Here is a 24,066-nt window from a genome sequence, read left to right as displayed (position 1 = left end):
TAAATATAGGTTTCATATATTGAGAGTCTGCTATCAAACAATGTGTCTTTGAATCATAAAGAGCAGTCTATGGAAATGTGGGATTCTTAACCCGGCTGTTTCTCTGATTGAATTATTGGCCAGTTGCTGCCTAATAGCCAAGGGTAGGGACCAGAGAAAGAGCATAAAAATGGCCTCATTATAATTCATGCCACTTTAATGGCATCATTAGGATTACTTGTTTTACAATATTTTCTCGGTCATGTTGCCCCATGAGGGTGTGAAGTAAAATACCCTCCCTCAAGTAAAACCCATAGTAAAAAAAAGTAAATAAAAAAAGTAGGTTGTGCTTAATCCCTGGAGGGTTCAGTATTCTTTGCCCAATATGCTGACTGTAAGAAATTTTAAATGAATATAAGTTAAATGTGAGTTAAACAGCTTGTTTTTGTGATGTCTTTAACTGCCAATTCCGAGCTCTCTAATTACTTCTTGTTAACATGTCAAAAGGAACAAGCATCTCCCTCTGATTGGTAAAACTGAAAGTGAAAAGGATGGTTTGCTAAATGATGAAAAAATTAGTACTCTTTAAAAATACACCAGATCTTTCCTTAAAACTGCAATCTGGGTAGGAATTATGCAGTGTGAAGAATTGAAGTCATGGAAGCAGCAAAGTATTGACTTTTTTTGTGTGTTTTTGTTTAAAACATCCACCCCCTAAAATAAGTGAACAAGCTGAAATGTGGTGAGAACACTGTCTTAGGTCAGGAAAGGATAAAGGTCCTGGAATGCTCCAATTCTATGTTACAATTGAAAATGTGTGAATACAGCTACTGAAAATAAAAACATTACTCACTTTAATAGGATTATGAGATCTCTAATCACAAGATCAATGCTGAGATAGACAACCTCGCACAAATCGAGACAAACATTAAAATCAAGGCCTATTTGTAATCTATTGAAATTCATATAGGTGTTTACACTAGCAATTAAAAGTAACTGTGCATAATGCAGACCAGCTCACTCACATTGGCTTGTACCAAAACCAGGTAGCGAGTTCTCTCCTCATAGTTTAGCCTCTCTGCCAGAGTAATGTGCCCTGAAAGCGTGTTTGCAACACTCACTGTCCTGTTAGATGCCTGGAACACAGAGAGAATTGATAAGATAAGACACAAAGAAAGGTGGATGTGAGCAATAAGTTGTTGATTGTTGAAGAAATTTACAATAGTGTAGAGGGTATTTATCATGGCGTGACTTGTCCATATACCGGGTCATTGGGGTTGTAAAGAATGCTGTATTCTATATGTCCATTTGGCCCATCATCAATGTCCGTAGCGCCATTATTTCCTGAGAAACCGGTGAATATGGTTGTTCCAACTGGTGTGAGCTAGAGAAAAATGAGAGTGGCAAAAAGAAAAGTCAACAACTCAAAAAGCCCCTTGTGAGTACAACATCCTCTTATAGTACTGTGGAGAGCCCCATGCATATAGCTATTACTGTAGCCACTCCACTCCAATAGTATGCTAAAAGAAAAAAAAATCAAAAAGAGAAATGTTGCAGTCAGCAGCAGTCTGAAGGCTTACGAACACTACTGAAAGAATAACAAAAAGTAAGTATGAGAACCGCTGCTGTTCCCTAGAGCCCAAGTCCACAGAACCAGGCAGTGGGCAGGAGAGCTTGTTCAGGGAAGAAGTTGACAGCAATGTAGAATGACTCACTATACTGTTGGGGCTGCTGCATATGGCTATGATAACCCACTGTGACAGGAATTTTAGACATGCAATATACAGTGTGAAAAACAGACAAAAGTCAGGGTTGTCAAGAACTCAGCATGGAATTATTTTCTAATCACAAAACACATAACTGTAAAGTCAGTGGATTTGATTAATTGTCTTGAATCATTGCAGGTGATGCAGTTTTGTTTTTTTTTTAAAGGGAAAAAAGGTTGTACTGTCTCTTCCTGGCTAGATGTATAAAAGTGAATGCACAACAGGCTGCAGCAAATTTCCACAGTGCTCTCCTGACCTTCCTGCATGCATGAATATCTTATAAAATATTAAGATTGATTGCTAAGGATGAAGATACTTTAGTTTCTATTATTACACATATGAAAGGTGGTCAACTAAAAAACTAGTAACAAATAGTTGCAGGTGGCCAGTTGCAGGTGGTCAAGCTTTTCAATAACAGATTCAGTGATTCAACTTGATTTTTCAGGACAATGAACAACATGTCTGTCTTGATGCCAACCCCATGGGGACACTGAGATGAATGTTCTAAAAGCAAAACATAACCTGCACCACTTTTCATTATGACTGACATTTTTTTCTACAACCAACATATGCCCTCAGGATAATTTGGATGTATGTATAAATATATGCATTAATCATATTAAAGTCCTGCACAATGTTTAGGGTTGGGCGATTATGGCAAAAATCTAAATCTCGATTAATTGAACTTTTAACCTCGATTACGATGAATGAACGATTATCTCCACCCTTGATGAACAATTATGTATTTTCACAGTTTCTTTTGTTTTGTATTTTACACTGCCCTCACATGATATTTTATGATATTTTCGCACATGAGTATCTTTAGGGAGTGACAATAATGATGTTTTAAGGTGTGACGCTGTGGTTAATGTCGAGTTTAGGCACAAAACCCACTTGATTAAAACTATGAAAAGATCATGGTTTGGGTTAAAATTATCACTGGAGACAAGTTTTCAAATTCCTTAAAGATATGCAACCTTTACTGTCATGGCAACAGTGAACACCACGATTAATCATATGAGCAAGATTAAGTCGATTACAGTTTCTAAATGTCAATTTCGATTATTTTTCAATTCAATGCCCAGCTCTAGTTACCAACCTTGAATAACCAACAGCAGGAGTTTCTTACCTCATTTACTGCAACATAATAGCGTGGCTGCTGAAAGCTAGGGGTGTTGTCATTCCTGTCCCTCACAACAATCCGTACCTCGTGAAAAATAACAGTACCAACCAGCTCATTGGTGCACTGGACCTGAACCACAATGGTGGTGATGTAGTTGGGGGGCTGAGAGAGAAAAGAGAGACAGCGTCATACAAGTATACAAGTATATACAAGTAGCACAATGAAAGTTGTTGTTCATGTAGTTTTTGTCCAACATACAGACTGAGAGTTGACAAGGATCAAAGCAAAACCTTTTTTTACCCCCTGATATTTCTAATATTTGTCTGCACTGCAGGTGTACTTGATACACTGGGTGAATGAACTGAGCATATTTACATACACACATAGACACAAATTCCAGCATTTACTAACATAATAAAGCATACAGAGTGAATTATTATACTATACTGACACTAATACCACTAAGTCTGTGGCTATAGTACTTTTTCTCTAACATCATGAATTCAAATGTGTTCCAATAATGAAGGAGCAATGGGGTAATGGAAGACAATAACCTAGTAGTCTAGTTAGAGTCAGAGATAATTGCCTTGTTGTTTTGATAATTTTGACATGATTGCTATTATCAGTCAAACTTACTAGATGCTAATTTAGGCTATCTCACGTGTCAAGTTTGATTTATCACCATTCATAGCTGTTCGCTGTTTGTAAGCAAGAAAGATGACAAAGAACTGCAAATGGGAGCAAAGTCACAGTGGAACACAAATAACTGAGACAGACAGAACAGCAAATTTATCTTTTTCCCCAATCTGATTGGGTAACTCCTTAATCAAAACATCAATTTAGCATTTACTTACAGATTAAATACTTGCAGCAGGCGTGTGGCACACAGTATGTATTTGGATACATTGTAAATCATTTCTCCACTCCCCTAAACTCTTTCCGTCGGGGCAGCGCGCCCTTCGACTGGTGTTTTCACTGCTGCTCTGACAGCCAAGTAGGCTTGGGCTGTGGGCTCTGATTGGACAACGCACCGCCTAACCTGCGTGTGTTGTGTGTTTCATCACCTGATGAGCATCAACAACACCACTGAGGTAAACGCGAAAGTTCCAATTATAGACAGTTATTATTTACGCCCTACCTATGGTTTGGGGGGCCTTAAAACTGAAACTTGAATGATGATTGGTCACTTAACCAAGGTTTACTTGAAGGCCAATGCCAGATGTAGGCTATGAATCTGAATTAATTTATGTATTTCCCATCTCCAAAAGGCCACCTCAAAATCCACCAGAATGCAGGAAATCATATCTAACAAAACCAAAGTTTTCAATAATTAATTGATTATCCGTTAATTGCCATTAATACTTCAACAGATTAAAAATAAATTAACAGATAAGGCATAAGGTGAGGTCGGTGAGGTGTGATTGTCAGAAAATATTGTGTAAGTTAGCTGCACAATGCTGCTTGACCGCCAGGTGGAGCCACTTACTTTTAATGAGATTGAGTTACAGATGTACCGCATAAACTGTAAAACAAATGCACAGTGCACCTTAATCTGTTCACTGTGCCGTGTTTATGAACTTGGCATTTAGTTGTGAAGTTGTTAGTTCATGGAGTTGTAGTTTGGCAACTGCGTAGTTTAGCTATGTGAGGCTAATGCTAAACTAGCTTCTTGAACAGAAGCAGCTGCTTGGTTAATGCAGGCCAAGAGCTGAGTGTCAGACAGCAGGACTTTAATTACACATGCTTCCAACAAAATCAACACAAAAGTGATGAACGCCTTTTAGAGGCGGCAGTAAATGAACTGATAAAGTTGGAGCGACATTTGTGCGTCTGTTGCAGCTGAGCAGCTGTTTCTGGCAGCTGGACTACTTTTGCTACAGTTTACCATTACCAATGTTGGATGGAAAATAAGAATAGGCAACATGAGGAATTAAAAGAAAAGATCAAGTTGCATAAATGATAAAATAAACAACACAAATAATGACTTAAATTACAAATTACTTAGATCCTGTCTATCGCTATATAACAACTGGCCCAAAAAAAGTATTAAACACAACAGCTGCACAACTTCAAGTTTCACTGGAGGACATGAATTAGATCAAACAAGATGTTGTTGTACATATCTAACAATGAATTCATGTTTAATCAAAATTGTTGCAGCCTTCAGAATCATCTTCATTGGCCAAATATATTTACAATACAAGTGTAGCGGCTGAATGACTATAAGCAAGTTTAAGTGTTTTTGTGAACTGTAAACTGGATACACCGCCAAACACATAAGCTACCAGTTATACCTACAGTCTATGGGACACAATTAGACGTCTATCAGCCTGTTGTGTTCTTTTAAGGGAAACATTAGTTGGCCGATTACCATCTGTAGCAAACTGTTATCTGCATGTCCATCATTTGTTAACTAATTTTCACTGATTGAACATTCAACAACAATAATACGTACAGTTTTTATTTCATCATGTCATGCTCTGATGTTTGATTTGTCACTTGGAACTATGAGCTACAGCTGAGCGATGCTGTGTTTAAATATTCTGCTCTAGTGGGTGTCACATGCATGCACACTCTAAACAGTCCCTTTGGCCTCCATCAAAATTACAAACAAGATAGACATTTAATTAGAAAGTATCGATTTTCTTTCTGCTCAGATCTACACTGATCTAATAAATGGACTCCGAGTGATAGAAATGTGTTGTAGCGACCCTGGATACAGCTTAAACCCTTCTTCATATTATGAGTGCAAAACGTTTTAAATTCTTCTGAAAAGTTTGTCAATGCTACAGTAAAAAATAAATAAATAAATAAGAACATAACAATAAACATAACAATAAAAAGTCATTTAAAACCTTAAAATATGCTTCATTTCTACTGCATCATTTGAATACTGTCCCAGTGGCCTCAGAAATTAAATGTATTTACAATGGCCCTCTTAAAATAAATGAGAGAAGACTTGATTCAGCTATAATTAATGTATAAACTGATACAATGATTAATCATGTATGGAGTTTATTCCCCATCTTAATTCAAGAGCATATTAAATGGATTTGAGAGCAGGATTTATTGATTTCATGCTCAGATTTTGTGATATTTTCTCTCAAAACTCTGCTCTCGCACTCAAATTTGCTCTGCGCATGCCTGCACTGTGTCCTCACACTCGGTTACAACAATGCTCGCGCAGATTTCCTGCGCTCACACTCGAGTTCTTCCTCTCGCACTCAGGGAGTTTGTGCTCGCGGATCTCTGCCCTGCTCTCGGATTTTTTGTGGATCAAAGCTGTAAACGGGTGCGTTCGCTGCTCTTCGAGGAGCGTCGCATACGGGCGGGCACTCTTTCAACCGGGTTTATCCACTCCTGATCATCATGGCCATGAGAACAGTGACCACGGGACAGAAAGAGGCTCAGTGGAATCTGTTCACTCTATGTTTTCCTGTGTTGCTTAAAACTTTTTTTCTAAGTAGAAAACTAAAGTGCATGTTTTTATTCCCCAAGTCCTCACTACAGAGTGCTATTAGAATCTTGTACTTACATCTCTGTCCAGAACACGCCCAGTACTATTGAGGTAGAGCCTCTGTCGTGCTGGTTCCAGTATCACCCAGTAGTCATAGTTGTCCAGCAACGTCAGTGAGATGGTTCTACCTGGGTCTTGGGCACGGCCATTTATTTGCATGTTTTCCACCAAAACCGTACCTGTGGAGGCAAAGCAGTCGCCATTTAGTACATTGTAGAGAGAATGTGGAAGAATATGCACAGTTACATTTTTTTATATTGATGGTAGAAAACAAATTAAACATTGCAAGAATTTTCCGAAGACCTGTGCTATCTGTTGTCATACAGAATACTGAAAATAAATGGCACTAGATGATGAAGGTTATACTTCAATCAATTGAAATGAAACAGACATTTGACAAGACAATTGAATTTCGAATTGAATTGGACCTTCAATCAAGATTAAGACATTAGCATATCAGCCAGAAGTGTTTTACAACACACTAAAGAAATAGCAGAAAAGCAGTTACATGCTGGTAGCCAGATGTGGGTGGCAGCATTTTAGCATAGTTCTTAGAGCTGAACAATTAATCAAAATACGATCGAAATCAAAATATGGCCCACTGCAATTATCAAATCACAGGAGGCGCAATATTTGCTAAAGGCAAAATGTGTGTCAAAATAACATTTTAAATTAAATATTGGCCTCTCTACACATCATGTTCTAAAGAGTTAAGAAAATATCTTCTTTGGTACAGATCCCCACAAATATCACACCATAATCATTTCTATATGTTTTTCAAAAGAAATATTATGTAAAAATTGTTCAGCCTTAATAGTGCTCATATATCTATTTGTTACACTTAATTATTTTATTTTCTGACATTGCAACACTTTGTAAATGAGGAAATGTCATTGAAAGCAGCTGAAAAGCTAACATTGGAACTTTGCATATCATTTATAACCACATAAGGTAAAAAGAAAAAATCACTACAAACTATTAAGTTTATTGCTGATGAACGAGACTGGTGGAAAGTTGGTAAGGTTAATGTTTAACTCAGATGTTGAAGTTGGATGGATGACAGCATTCATGCGGGCTCATATGTAATTACAATGACCTTACTGTGGGAGAAAAATGTTAATTAAAAATGTTGCTATACATGGCCTATGGAATAAAATTATAGATATGTTGGAGATTTAAACATTGATGTTGTGTTGTAATTAAACTTAATGTTAACCTTAACGTTGTTATGGCACATGGATTTATAAGAAAATGGCACTTAATTAATTAAAAGGGTGCAGACTCTAGCTGTAAACATGAACGTTTTATAACATCTTAAACAGAAGCATCTTTAGAATTTGTTTTTCTTCTGTATAACAATTTTCATTTTGTCTCACATATTTGTTTCGTAAAACTTTCAGGAGTAAAACTACTTAAAAAAAGAAAAACTTGGCATCTTACATAGACAAATCTACAAATTTGATAATTGTTATCCTTGAACACATTCTGGTTTATATTCTACAGCTTTTAATCAGCCATTGACTACGTTTTGCCACAGTAGCCCTCTGGGACATTTCTCCCAAACCTTATTAAATCCAAGGATTGCTTGACTCCTGAGTAGACAAATTAGTGGATCTATAAAATAACTGGTGGTTCACTAAAAAAGTTAAGTATTTTAAATAAAGGAAATAAATGATTTAATTTATTTTTACAATATCAAAAGTTTGAAAAATATCGAATCCTTACCATGGACAAATCTAAGGGCAAATCTAGGCTCTGTGTTGTTTTTGTTTCAAATTGTGAACTGTGTATCTACGCACATAGATAAATCTGAGAAGAAGAAATACACATCCCTGCAACTAATAACTGTCTTCTGACTAACTATAAATACAAACACCTTTGAAATTTCACTGTTTTCATTTCTTCCCTTTGTTAGTTGAAAGTTGAGTAAAATTCAATCTTCTGTTTGGATTGTGTAATTAACTGATCACATTTGAAATAAAATGCAATATTACAGATAAGGTACAATTTATTAATTAACAGTTAGAAGCAGCTCATTTCAGTGGCGGTCAATACACCTTATGGCTGAAGGGAACAAGAAAAACATTTTCTCTTCCAGTGCTCACTCAGCCACAGGATGGCAACATATTCATAAAGAGAAGTATATGAAGCTACGAGCCAACAGGAGTTACAGTACCACTACAGTTTAAACCCTGTGAGAGTTATTACTGAAGATCATAAGCGACATCAGAGCTGCCAAGCATAGAAACTCTTCAGTGTTTTCTGCTTTTGAATTCTGACTTTCTCGTACATATTAGCTGAATTTCTCCCCATTGCATTCAATATGTCCTCAGTTCCTCTAATTATATATCCTCTAATTAAAAATATGCCGAAGGTGCTCTGGTGATTATTCAAACAAAGTACACTATGCTTTCTCCTAATAGTGAATTTAGGTTCTGTAGGACACACTGAAGCCCTTTTCTTTGATTCCATGAGAAAAACAGCTCGTCTTTAACTTCAAATTGAAGAGGTAAGTGAATTTTACGGGGACATGGCTTATTGCCTCACCCCTGGACCCCTCAAACTGACCTCTATGCCAAAGGGGATGTCTGACAACATGACACTGACCAAAGTAAAACACTGTGAGAAAATGGAGATTGAACAGATCTCCTGAGAGACCATTTCTGACCAATAACAGAATTATGGCTGGAACTAAAAGCATAAATGACCTGTGGGGTCATTTGAACCAGGAGAAAGGACCAATAACTCAACACCCATAGACAGAAAATCCCTTTTCTTATCTACACAGAACACAGTCATGAACTTTCTCACAGTCCTGAAGGACATTAATTGATTCTCTCTACAAATCTGAGCCAGATCTGAATTTGTGTGAATTAATCAAGTCTAATCATTACGTAAATCGTGCAATGTTGTTGGTCAGAAATACATAAAGAATAGTATAACTCTAACAGCTGTATGATAATATCTTAAAATATTAATTTTGATTTCAATATAGTTCACAAGATGTGAGAATACTGTCCTTGTTTGGAAATGCTAAAACTCCAAATTGAATTGTAGTGTAAAATAATTAACCATCTCAAGTCAAAGTCAGCCACACCATAAAGGGCTCAAAACTAAGAAAATGAGTCATCAACAATTTGGCAAGAAAAACACATTGAAAACCAATCCTTGCATGGTGTCTCTTTTCTTCCTTTTTCACCTGAATAAGCACATATTTCAAACTTTTATTGAAACAAGTTATGATTATTGTTGTTTTATTTGTAATATTATGTCTTGTGTTTCCATATATAGTACTTCATTTTTGTGGTTTCTTTTTTATTTTAATTATTGCTTTATCTTGTATCCTCAAGACATTTAGCTTTTGACAAATCATTTTATTTACCCTAAATTGCTGTTGTGATTTCTTTTAGCACAGCAAAACAGAATTCACAGCTTTGAAAAGACCTTACGATTATGAGACTGATTAATAGAAATTCTCAAATTGAGAATTAAATTGAAGCTTTAAAGTTTCACCCAGACATTGAAGGTTCCTTGTAAGAGGTGGTGCCCTGAACATACAAGGTTTAAATAAACCATGGACTATATAGACTGAAGCACTGAATAAACTTGGTGTTCTTGGCACACTTCTCTTATCTTGATGGATTTTTTAATCACTGCCCATAACATCTTGCATTTCATCTTTTTATAAAGCAGGTTTATCCATTTAACAGAGTAACTCAGACTCACATACTCAAAAAGGGGCACAGATGGGGATGTGATGGAAGCCTTTGCATTATAATTACCATTCACACTCATGCATTTTATGCTACCTTTAATGACTGTGCTCCCTATTTGCAGTAGACAGGGTATGATGCATTTCTGTTGTGATCACAAGGACCTATAATTATCTGTCTCACGTGGGCTAAACTCCATTTGAAAAATTGATCTACTAAGAATTTAATTTAAAAGTCAAAAGACCCCCATGATGCTGGTTCATTAATCTAAAACACAGCTTTTCATAAATATATCTGCCTCAGTAACTTGAGTGGTGAGCTACATCTTTTTGAAACTCTCAGGTCATAAATTACATTGCTGATAATATTACATGGGAGGGCACAAGATCCTCCTTTTTTCCCCTCAAGTTAATTGAACTTCAGCTTTTCTGCTGTGACAGCCGAATACTCCCACTGTTCAGGGGCACTTCCTCTCTCAATCTCAGTCACACAGCAAAGTTGCTGTCCTCATCAGTCAAGAGGATGCCAGAGTCTGTCAAACCTATACAAACAAGATTCACCCAGAGTTCCACTGAGCTGTATTTGTGCTTAATTTCTACATAAATGAAATCCCTCTCTTTTCAGTAGCCAGTGAGTCAGTAGGGGTCATCTCTGGTCAGAGGCACCTCTGATCTGTGCTTCACAGTGGACTAACCCCCACAGAGACAGGACAGAGGGCTTACTTTTATCCCAAATATCAATAATGTTGGCATTTGTAGATGATGGCAGCAGATAAATGTGGTTGTCTGTTTCTGATAGGGCTCCAACATCAGTATGAAATTGGCATTACGGTACATGGTATTAGCGAGGAATCCTATTCAAAATATTCTTTGAGGTCAATCCATGATCTCAATTTATAATAGTCTTAGGGTGCCACAAGCCATCAAACCAAAAAGTTAGTATTTGAGAGTAAAAAACATGCAGTTAACAATTTACACAGCAACAAGATATTTGCTGTTGCCAAAGCTTGCAACCAGTGAATGCAAGCATGTTTTTACAACATTGCTTGATATCATTTGGTCTCTAAGAACACACAATAGGAAAATTATAATTGTTTTCTCCTGAAAGCAGATAAGCAAACATGTAGAAATGGTGATGTTGTTTAATGATAGGGAGCTAAAATGAATTTTGTGAGAAAATAGCTGCAATAATATTAGGACAGCTCTGTAAGCAAGCAGATATAAATCATTAAATGAAACACTTGTTCCCAGTGATAATTTTGGACCAATCTCAATACTTTTACTGGGGGAAAAGGTCTAGAGGAAATTGTTGCAGATCAGCTTTTCGCCTTAATGAATAAAAACCCTATATTTGAAAAGTTTCAGTATAGTCTCTCAAGCTTATCAAAGTACTGAAACAGTCTTCCTGAAGGCAATAAATTACTGAATTTTTATCTGGAAATATGAGAAATCCTACTTTTGGGCAGTGTTTGACACAGTTGGATTATTGCTGTGCAGACATGGTGAGCACTGGGCGGTCATTACTGACACAGTGCTTTACTGTTGGAGTCCCAACTCTCTATCAAAACTTTTTGCAAAGGCCTGAATGACTACATTCAGGTTATTTCAGGGTATCTCTGCAGGGACTCCTTTTTTATTACGCATATTTTTCTTCAACATCTGATTCACACTCACAATATCCATTTTCACCTTTATGTGGATGACACAGATTTACATTGGCTATGACCAAGCACAAATGTTCTGTAGCTGTGTGCGCAGCTGTCTCTAGGACATCCATTAGTGCTAATGCTTGATGCCAAAACGTTTTGAGATCCTCATTACAGGCCAAGATAACCAAACACCCTGATCCTAACCCTTGTAGACCTCTATCCCAGACTGTTACTGAGCACCTGATAAATTATGTTAAATTAAGTTAGTTGAAATATACTGATGACCAGTCGTCTAATCTTTCTTTCTTCAATTTGGGAAAATGTAAAATATAAAGTACTGTAAAATAGTAAAATACTGGATAATCCTGGTTATTGATACTTTTATGTCCCATCCGGATGGATTATTGTAATTCCCTGCCCTCTGGAAATTGTCAAAAAAAAAAATTCTGGCACTCAAATGACAGCACATTACCCCTATCCTGGCATCATGTCACTAGTTACTTATTAATTTTAGAAGTGAATTTAATATCTTTCTGATTACTTTTACAGCACTTAGGGGCCTTCATATGTGCCAGCTTGCTGGCTGAGATCCTGTGATGCTTCCAAAGTTGTTCCAAAGTTTACAGATGAGAGGATATCCACCTTAGATATTAAACAAATAGACTCTAGAATGAGGTAAGTGAGGAGATCTTGGCCCAGTTTCCTGATAAGGATCCATCCAAGACCGTGTCTATCAACAATGGGGATGGGCAAAATATTAATTCTTAGATGCATCGTGATGTGGACGATTCTGCATCAATTCACAATATGTTAACAAGTCAACAGCAGTCAGGCCGTCTATAGTTTATCCTGTAATTTAAAAAAAAGGAAGAGGTTGTAAGCATTTATTGATTTAATTACTAAAAACTTTGCAAGACAAACTTGACGTATGTTGTGAACTCTCTTTGCAATACTTATCAGCTCCTTCTAATCCCAAATAGCTAGGAAAAATAAAAAATGCATACCAAACAAAAGCTTGGGTCACAGGAACACAAGGGAGGAAATATTTCTGAAAGAGCCCTCAAAGAAGTGTTAATCTTCTACTATTATTCATTCTAACACAGTGTTCTCACATCAAGAGAACATCCAACAATCACATGATGATTGTTTATGTCATATTCCGTTAAGACAAAACCACAACATATATTGTAAAACGCTATTTAAGAAGTTCACTATCCAATATCTTGTGTCTGACTTTCACTGTGACTGATCATCTCACCGATGGGACAGATTTTCACAAACACATACAGTAGAAACATGTGCACCAGCTGTTGAGGAACCCACTGTGCAGCACACAATGCCAAAACCAAAATATGCGTGTTACAACAACCATCAAAGACCATCATCACCAAGAGATCTGTTATATTACTGCCATCTTAGCTCTCCAATTGCTTAATAACCTCTAATTACCTCTGATATAATTATCTCCGCAAGGAGTAAGCCTGGAGGAGATTCTGTGTTTGGTCATGTGTGTCTGTGTTTCTATGTTTCTGCGTGTGTGCGTGTGTGTGTGTGTGTGTGCTTGAGTTCATGTGTGTATCTGTCTGAAGCTAATCACACATACTACTTATAACACCCACATCCACCAGCCACAAAGGCATATACATGATGATTGAGAGACACGGTTTTTGCTTTAGCAGCTAATGGCAGCTAACAGGGGTGCTGGCCTGCCAGAGAGCATCTGTCCGTCTGCAACTGTCCCCGGGAGCCACAAAACAGAAGCAAGCCTCCTCCCATCTCTCCCTACACCTCTTCAACTCTCTGGCTGTCTGTTCCTGCAGTTATCAGTGGGTAAAATCTTGTTTTAAAAGAACTGCAGTCAGACAGGTTCAGTAATAGCTCTGGTTACACCACGATTTAACATTTTACAATGAGAGTTTGCCAGCTGATAACTGCAGGAACATACGGTCGGAAAAGTTAAGAACTGTAGGGCAAGATGGGAGGAGGATTTCTGTTGTTTCAGCTCTGACTCCTGGCTTGTTTAAATGCTGTTATACTGTTTGTCTTCCTCCCATTATTATTATTTGTATTATTAGTCACTGAGCAACTCCTGCTCGCCTGCTCATACAGTCATTCTTCCCACTCCACTCTTTTCCTTGGCCCCTTCAGATTTATGTGGGTGGTGTTAGGCTCAGACCTAGGGGTGACGATACACTTTATAAAAAAACTGAGACTATAAATGCCTCCAGACACACCTGGAGGAGATCTGCACGCTACTGAATGCACTTTTCTAGTTTGACATGAAAAACATCTGTCTGCTTATGCATTTCTACCAAAGTACACTAGTCGAATATACAAAGGACAAAAAAAGAGCAGCTGTTTCATCTGGTAAACAGTGCTACTAAGAAGGGTTCTGACAAACACTGGTGCTGCAGTCTCTTCCTCTGGAGAAAAGACATGATTTTAGGTTTTTTTTCGTTTGCTTTTTTTCATTTATCTTTTCATTCTTCATTTTTCATAATGGGTAAGATGCTTCTCATAAGTATGCACCTGGGTTAATTTCAGTCTAAAATCATTGTTGTACAAAAGTGTTGTGTTATTGCTGCAGCACTCTCCCTATGGTCAGTCTTAAAACACACACTCCAACAACAAATCTCTAAGCTCACATGCATTTTAATACATTTCGGACCAACTGAGATCTGAGAGAGACTTCACATAAATGATAAAACATCAATGTACTTACTGTACAAAAGAAAAGTATATATATTTATATACTGAGTGAACACACATGCAGACATGTACTGTATACACAGAACAAACACTGCAGTATATCTATGAGGAAAACGTTTGGTATATCACACCATTTCTAGGCTGAGTTTTCAATCTTTTAAATACTGACAGCACTCGGTGTTCCAAAAGGTAGGAAACACAATTGACAAATGCAACCAACAAAACTTGACCTGCATCAAATGATTGTAGAGTACAGTTCAGTGAATACACCTCAGTGATATGAGAACCATGAAGCTACACCATTCATTTCAGGGCATTGTAAGCTTGGAGAACTCTAGCCTGTATCGAGTCTTCTTAGGTTTTGTAGCTGCAACAATTTGTATAAGCTGGAAACCTTGTGATGGGTAATCCCCACAAGCACAAGTATTACAGCAATGGAGTCCAGATGACAGATACTTATAACTAATGCACGCACACACACACACACACACACACACACACACACTAATTTATTTTACTATAGCCAGCGCAAGGAACTTGTATTGTCCGCCTACATCCTCACATAATGTTCCACAATCTTATTTGAAGTATGATTTGTTTCCAAAGCAGCTCCTCACGCCTCTGCGTTCCCAGGCTAGCTTGCAAATGATGAACATACTCAAAAGGTTGGAAAAGTTCTTGGGCTGGACGCCAGTTGCAGCCACTGCTACCTGTTCCCATACAGATCTGTATCTCAATTCTCTATGAAGATATATTGTTCCTGTTGTTAAAGCTGATTGGTTTTATTGAAATAAGTACTCTGTCTCTAGGTTTTTTGGCACTACCCACTAGAAGTGATGACAAAAAACATACAGAAAATCATGTAACCACAGTAATTAAGCATGTAAAGATTGATGTGTTTTGTTCTACTCTGTGTGAACTGCAAGTACAAGTGTGTGGTTTATAACTTCACAGTTGGTTTTAATAATCACTACATTAACTGCTGGAGTTGAAGACGGATACATTTAAAAAAAAAAATTCAAACAAATAAGTTAAAAATCTATTTAAATTTCTTTTTTTTTACTCTGCAACAGTCACTGTAGGATTGTGATACGTTACTCGCATGGGAATCAAGTGATGCCTTAGCCTTGCCAAGAAAGAAAGAAAGATTGACAACAGAGAGTATATTGATGCTGCTGAAAAGTACATTAAGTCATCAGCACTGTTTGTACAAAGCATTAAAATAGATAGCATCAATAGCATGATGAAAAGTGCAGCCTATTTTCACAGGTTATTTCTCTGCCTTCGCCACTGGATCCATAAAAGCTGCTGTTGAGTATATAGAAATATCCTTATGTAGCCTCTGATTCCAAGATGCATTAACTTTACAAAACTTTTAGTCACAACCAAGGTAAATATGTTGCAGATACAGGCATATCACTGCAATAACATTCATCATTTACCATTTACAACTGTGTCATCTGCACGAAAGTCCACAACCATGTCCTTGTCACTATAATAGCAGTCATTGTGCTGTTGGTTTGCTACTTACAATTGAGGTACTGAATTGAATGAAGCAGGTTATATGATTCATTCAAATGTTGTTATTACTATTAAAAGGGCTGTACTACCAGCTGAAGTGACACTTCCAAGCTGAGAGTAAGCATGTACAGTACTGTGCAAAGATTTTAGGCACTTTAGATGTTTAGATTCATATCCACAATGCAATACCATCACAGAGGCATCTGTCCTAGATTTATTCTGCAGCATGTCAATGACCCGAAACATACAGCTTGAGTCATAAAGAACTGTATTTAGCAACAATAAGAAGAAGAGTCCTGCAATAAATTGTATGGCCCACACAAAGCCCTGATCTTATCACCGAGCTAGTCTGGGATTACATAAAGAGACAGAAGCTATTGAGACAGCCTAAATCCACAGAAGAGCTGTGGCAAATTCAGTGATATGTGAGACCTCGCTCTGTTGAAAAGAGAAGGGACATTCTGAATCTATGACTTAAGTCTTATCAATGCTTAAATACCAGATAGCTTTGTGTCTGTCTACACTACTATGGCGATCAATCTTCGATTACATGAACATCTTTTTTTAGCACATGAATAGCAATGCACATCTTTAACAGCTCAGTTTAAGAGGGTGCTCAAATGCTTTGAATAACATTCTGGTTGTTCAAACTCAGGAGCTTGCTGTGGCTCTTTATAACCATGCAGCACTTTACTGTATTACATCAAGAGTCAAGCTAATGGTATTTATATAGCCCAATATCTATAAAATGTGCCTAACAGGGCTTTACAATCTGTACAGCATACAACATCTCCTATCCTTAGACCCTCAATATGGATAAGGAAAAAACTCTCCCCCACAAATAGCCCCTTAACAGAGAGTGCAGCGAAGAAACCTCAGAGAGACTGACGGAGGAAGGATCCAAACAGGCATGCAATAGTAAAGTGTAAAGGTAAGCAGGATACATACAGTATTTTAGAGATTTGGATTTGACTTAAGTTCAAAGTGTACATCACAGTAATCCTAATGTGAAACTGGACATGGCCGCCTGAATCATGAATTCCTCCCCAGTACGCGGAGGCTGCTTATCTGTGTATGTAAAATTAGAAAACTGGGGCATCATCGTAAAAACCAAATTAACCGCAGCTGCATGACACTGAAGTGTTTGAAACAGGCTCAGTCAGTATCTGAATCCCACATAAATGTTGTCCCTCTCAAGCATCAAATTTCAAGAACTGAGCTTTTCATCTGTGATGTCACCCTGATTTACAGCCTGGAGTTGCTCCATTGATAATGAATGGGAGATCGTCTGTCTCAATTCTTGGAAAGTTATTTTGAAAGATGTCCTGAATGTTGAAAGTGACTCCTTTACCATCATCTGTACATTGGTAGAAGATCAGAGATGAGGAAAATTCATATTTCTTGTTTCCAGCTTTAGGAACAAGTGATGAATATTCATCGATATATCCCAAACTGTTACAGGGCATAGGAATTACATTTATTTTTGATGCCGATAGCTAAATTTAACCCGAGCACCATTTGTTGCTCATATTAAATGACACGTCTGTATTTCTAGAAAGAAAACATGCTTTCTAAAATTCAATCATTTATACTCCACACATGTATAAATTCTGTATGAGAAATATGTCACCTTATAAGACAAAATGTACTACAGCACATAAGAATCTGTTCATACTGTTCAAACCTGTAGAATACTCAAACGTAATGTGAAAATTGATGTTCCCCATAGTTTATGGTGTTGCCAAGTACAGCCGAGGCTGAAAAATTTCATTAATTTTGCAGGTATTTGGTTGTAGATAAAAGTATTGGACAAACTGAAATTTTGACCTCATTACGGTGCTAGATAGTTTAGTCAAAACTACACATGTCAACCTCATGGTGTGCCGTGCCCCAATAGTCTACTGATGCAAGCCATCTAACAGCAATATCTGTGGTCCAAATCCATCTGTGGACCTTTGTCAACCTTTTTTAGACATGCTGGTTACACTTAATGTAGGACAAATTCCTCTGTTGTATGAGTGTGTGTGAATGGGTGAATTCAAAGAAAATTGTAGAGCGCTTAGTCCTAAAAGGCTGAAAAAGCACTATAAGTATATAATATATAAATGTTGTTTGCAGCACCATTTTTCTAACATGGCTGTTTAAATATGAATATAAGTATGAGTGTAATCAAAATAGTCATAATTGATCACATGGTCCAATCTATTTTAAACAGCACATTGTTCTGCTTTCAAATTTGTATTGCTTGAAAATCAGATCTACTGTAAATATAAAATATGAATGAACAATCATTTTAATGTCTGTTCAAACTAATGTGAGGATTAAACTAATCCACAATCTCATTACAATGTGTTGGAAATTAATTGATGAATTCCCCTATCTCCTTAAATATGGAATGCACTTGGAATGCAGATAACTGACTGAAAAAAAACAATATAGACAGCTTAGACAACTTATGCAAGTCTATGCACATTGTATTGTATCTTAAAGAAAATAAATAAAACATAAGAGCAGGGTTTTTTAAGGTAAAAAAACACACAAATACACAGTACACAGTATGTCTCTACATTGAAAATTACAATTATTCAGTATACTATAATAGGAACAACAACAAAAAACTACCAAAGTTCTTTAAGTTATGGTACAATTTTCAGCATAAAAATCAATATTGCACTATGATAGTCATCACAGAAACAAAAACCTTGGTTGTCTCTGTTGACAATGAACTGCAGTGCAACTCCAAATACTCAAAGCAGGTTTTGATTAAAATTAACTCAGGAAGCCACTGTACAGATTAAGTATGATTATAATTTTTAAGTCTTAGAATTGGGACAAATCTCTACTAGATCAGTTGTCATTCAACATGCTGTACTTGCCTGAATGATCAACAGATTGTTGGCAACATTCCTGTGACATGCATTACTGCCTTCTGTAGATCATTGGAATGATATGAAACCTTTGGCAGAACAGTGTGTGTGTAGACAGATGTGTCCTGATGTACACTCAAGATAAACAATGACTGCTTCATAGCCCTATGGGGTCAAAAAATGTCAAAAACTACCTTTAATCCTTCAATTGCAGTGATAACAATTATGGGCCAGAAAATGTTAGCATCATTAAAATTACCCCAAGTGTCACTATGGTTTTCACAAACCTGGCATTGTTTCACAGGAGCAGCTCCAGGATTTCTCTACTGATGAAGCCATCAATGCAGTGTTGGCTCTGAAGCTTGGGGGGAGAAAAACTATTTGAATGTCAAGTGGGCTCCAATATGAAAGGCTTGTTTAAAAGCCTCACTCATTACCAAATCTGTAAATGTTTTTGAACAGTTTTGTGTATTTATGGAACTAATCGTTTTGTTACTCACAAGCAAATAAGCATTGCAATGATATCCTCACTTTTCTGGGCTACAGTAGAGCTTGGGAAGACTAGAAACTATAATTCTGCTCTATAGTCTCTTCACATACATATGGGGGGATGCTGCAGTGAAAGAACACCTAGATTCCCTTAGAGAGATCTGAATAAAAAAGACACATATTCTATGATGACACTATTAATCCAAGTTGACAATCTCACCATATTCTGGGAAAATCTTAACATGTTTTCTCTGATCAAGCATAAGGTAAACACATTCAAATAGATTTAGCTATTTGCTTCAGACATGATTTGTATCTGAGTGTGTATTGATAATTAAAAACCCACCAAAGACCCACTATGTTCATGCAAATAATGATAGAGTGCAGCACAACACATGAAAGGCTTGTCTCTATAGCTTAATGAGGATAAGCGCAAAATGATTTACAACAGGAACAGAGGTAATTATGCTGACCGTTTATCTCCACAATATACTGTAATTGCTTGTCTTTATTTGCACATCAAACACTGAAATGTGTGGCAAAAACAATAGTCTTAACACAGCTAGTAGTCCAATTAGGGTCAAGTAGACAGGGAGGTACAAACTGGTGTAGGCCACTTTACCTCTGATAAACACATTCAGTATCTGAAAATGAGGAAATTTACCATAAATAATGGCTTGTTATGTACATGAACCATACAAAAATATAGATATTGGAGTGGGGTGGTCACAATGTACTTTAGTCTATAATTGAGCCTCAATGAATGTCACGCCCCCCTGTTTTGCTCTCTAATCCACAAGGAGCAGGTGTTGCACACTAATCCTGGCCTTTCAGCTACGCTCTAATTATATATTGATGACCCAGCAATCATCACGACTGGATGTCATCATAGAATTTAACACAGTCCAGTGTATGTGTGCTTGTGTGTCTGTGTGTGTGTGTGTGTGCGCGCGCATGTGAGAAACACAGAATAGGGAACAGAGAGTACATGTTTAATCCCTAATTAGACATTTGCATAATATTATTAAAAAGTGCAAACCAGTGCAACATGTCCACCCTTGTTTGTGTCGCACACGTACACACATCGCAACTACTCTCAAATCAAAAGAAACAAGCAGAAACCCACATACTTTGCAAATGCTTGAATGCGTGTGTGCACACAAACCAGCAGTGCCCGTTTTGTCTGAGTAACAAAATCACAGCCCCACAAAATCAAATTGGCCACTTGGGTAACTCCAGCCCAATGTTTACAGATGTTTCTTCTCCTGCTAAATTGCTATTATTAAGCAGGACAGGAATGTCCTAAGTTCTGATCAGCAAAAATAAAGGTAAGCTTGTGAGAATATCAAACATTCAATGTAGTTTTTTTTTTTTTCAAAAGTTCACCCTGCACACCAAAGTAAAGGCATTTTATCGGATATTAGATTATTCTGCAAAAAAAAAAAAAAAAAAAAATTACTTTGTTAATTTTCTAGACAAATTTCCCCTAAAAATTATACTGAATTATTTGTGTTCACCAGTGTAGTTAAGGAAGGGCAACAACATATTTAGTTATCTACAAACACAAAATCTTAACCCCAAGAGCTGCAAAATAGTCAGATATTAAAAGGAACTTCTCATGCTATCAGTAAAACCATGCAGTTAAAAGTGAGACTTAACTATTTCTAAATGTGCAGAAAATTGGTTTGACAGGGAGCACCACAACCATGATCATCCTGCAGTAATGAAAATCAATCACAAAATTCTTTGTTTTCTTGTGCATGAATGATTCTGAGGTGAGATATTAATAATCAAAACTTAAATTTAGCAGTACGGTCCATTCGTTGTGAGCGGATAGATTGTACATGAATAGCATTTTCATATTCAGCTGATTGGATGTTGACAGAATTTTCTTAATTCAGGTTCAGTTGCCTGAGATCTTCCCAGGGCAATTGCAATGTATATTTCAATGACATCAACTCAAAGAAAGTTAGGAAGCAGTAAGTTAACCCTGTTCATTTGTGGTAAACGATGGAGCACTATGCCCTGTTTTTGCTCTTCAGCCAGATATCAAGACTTTTTCACCCCACTTGGTAAAAGAGTTACAAATTATGCCCTTGCTATCTGTACAGGGCTACATTAAAAGACCCATAAATCAGTTTGCTTACCTGATGACAGCGACTGTTGTTTGAAACCAGTGGAATTATGGATTGTAGTTGTTTGAAGATTCATCATAGCGAGGCATAGGGCTACATGCTTGAATGGTGTTTAATTGGACTGTTAGCCCACTGTTGGGTAAAGTTCACTTTTAATTAGGAAAATGTACCCTAAATCTGAATTAAATGTCTAATTTTAAGCCAGTGCGCATTGCCATAGACGTTGAATTTCTTTGAAATAAAAACAAGCAAATTCAAAGGCTGTTTCTCTTGGCATTGATCTCTTTCCATATGTCAGGGATAAGATTGTTTATTGTACATTTATATTGTGTTATTAGTGTTATTAAAATAGGGTAGATACTGAGTATGTTAGCTAATGAAAGAAAGGGAAAGGCCTGAAACAGATTACACAACATGTTAATGTAAAGGAATGAGGCAACAGAGAGTATGGTCGAACTAATGACAAGCTTGATGGAGAGAAACAGTGTGGGGGATTGAATTAACTCTAAGGAGAGAAGCTAATGAGCCCATGGTGGCTGAGAAAAACACTCACATAGGCTGGCTCATCTCATTAATTGTTTAAGCCTGTATTTAACACTTTCTAGAGCTGCCTCCAAGGTTGGTCCTGTGTCTATGCGCAAACCTTTACTCACAAGACCCAGTATTTTGCTCAGGAGGAAACCTTGCACCATTTTATGAAAGGGAGTCATCCTAGATGAGATGAAAGATCTTTAAACATGGATGGTATTCTGCATCAGGACTATATTTCCTCTGTTTGACATCATTTCAACTCTGTCAAATCTGTAGTTTACTGCTGTGTCAAGGCTGTCCTGTAGTCAGTTGTATTGGGTCTAAAAAGAGAAGCAGTCTAATCATAAAATACAGATAAGACTGTGAAAGCAGGGAGTTGGAAATAAACCAGAGAAAATAGCTGAAACACTACAAAAGTGTCAAGTGGCTCAATTTGTTTATCTTCATACATACTCTGGTATAGGTGTCAGTTCATTTTCTATCTGACGAGTTGTTGAATTTGGTGTAAGTTCAGAGACGAGCCTGAAGAGACAGAGGCGAGACAAGGTCTCTGGTTCTTCCGAAAAGAGTGTATTTTCGATCATGCGAATACTTGGTCTGAGCACTTGTAACAACAAAAGGGCATAATGTGATGCTCTGTGTTGGAGTGCCTACTGACAGTGCTGCTCTGATTAAGTCTCAATTTTCATCACCATCTTATTCAAATAAAGAGCTGCATTGATATTTTTATGAATTCACTGTAGATATAATAATTTAAAAAATATGAGTTGCAATGAAACTGGGCTTGAATTACAATCAAATAGTCAATCTTTAATGTTGAAACAGAAGTGCAAGATGATACAGTGCCTTTCATCTGCACCACACTGGATATAATATAAACTACCTGATGTGCCAACATGAAATTAGTTCAAGTTATGAACATGAAGTTATCGTCACCCTTTCTTTTGCATGGTTTAACATTGAAGATGACTGTAGCCTTAATGACAGGATTATAATGTATCAATCCAAGAGCATGTAGGTGGAATTGTATTGCAGTGGCTGCATGTTGAATTTGGACCACTGCACAAGACAAATTCAAACAGTTTTAAAAACATTCCAAAATGAATGAAAAAAAGAAATTAAGCAAAAACATCCAAGCTCCTCTGTGGAACTTGTGTCTTCGCTGCACCAAAAAATTTGGCCAATGACTGCATACAATTCCAACTCCACACTACATTTTTTTTTTTTTACTAATGGTGAATTGGTTTGATTACCCATCATGCCACTTGTTTTGAACTTTCGGTGTATCCAGGGGGTAATGTTTAAGGTCAAGCATGCATTTTAGTGACTGATACAATTACTTGCATCATCAGCCTATGGAGGATTTTACTTTGATTGCCTTGTTCAAATGGCTATCAGCCTTCCTCATGATGCAATGATTTATCAGCATTTAGAGTGAATCTACCTTGGCAGATACACTACATAAAAGAATGCTAAATTGGCTTCTTTTTATTAAAGCCCTTCAGCAACGCTCGTTTCTGGTTTCCTGTAAGCTGTTCCTAAATATACAGAGGGTTGAGAGGATCCACAAGCTTAGCTTCACGCAACAGTTGATACAAATCATGAATTTGCAGAGACAAGATAAAAGCTAGGAGACAGCATCTTCATTTATGGACACGCTGATTTCCCACTGCTGTTGTAGAAAGCTTTCCGTCAATAAGAAAGAAAAAAAAAACTCTGCTCATATTCAGCTACCTCTATCCACTGAGGTAAAAAAACTCCTCAATCTAATGCTTCAACTGCTTTTGGATTTAGCTCATAGGCCCGAATAAGCACAGGAACCTATGGAAAACAAGCTTAGTCTCCCCAATAGAGATCTACTCGGCAAGTGAGTGAGACTTTATGTGTTGTGTCTGGCACCTGTCAGTGGGTATGCAGAAGCAGCAGCTTGGATAAATTAAACATGTTACGCTTCATTTGAGCAAGTGGGTTGCTATTCCCTCATGACTATCCATTTCTCTAAAGTGAAAACCTCTGAGAATAAAACACAGCAAACTTTAATGAAAAACCTTAGGAAAAAAAAGAAAGA

General features: G+C 37.1%; 1 protein-coding gene across 1 annotated transcript in view; it reads right to left on the bottom strand.

Moving 5' to 3' along the window:
- LOC133992184 (protocadherin-15-like) overlaps window positions 1-24,066 on the bottom strand; it is a 149,116-nt gene that overhangs the window by 106,864 nt on the left and 18,186 nt on the right. The window contains exons 4-7 of the mRNA XM_062430890.1: window positions 6,404-6,564; window positions 2,875-3,030; window positions 1,244-1,363; window positions 1,005-1,115 (exon numbers count right to left, since the gene is read on the bottom strand). Coding sequence (XP_062286874.1) covers window positions 1,005-1,115; window positions 1,244-1,363; window positions 2,875-3,030; window positions 6,404-6,564 — 548 coding nt within the window. The remainder of the gene's footprint in view (window positions 1-1,004; window positions 1,116-1,243; window positions 1,364-2,874; window positions 3,031-6,403; window positions 6,565-24,066) is intronic.

This window comes from Scomber scombrus, chromosome 12 (genome assembly GCF_963691925.1).
Source record: "Scomber scombrus chromosome 12, fScoSco1.1, whole genome shotgun sequence".
Lineage (NCBI taxonomy): Eukaryota > Metazoa > Chordata > Actinopteri > Scombriformes > Scombridae > Scomber > Scomber scombrus.
The sequence above is the reverse complement of the archived record's forward strand: the minus strand, read 5'-3'. Positions and strand labels throughout refer to the sequence as shown.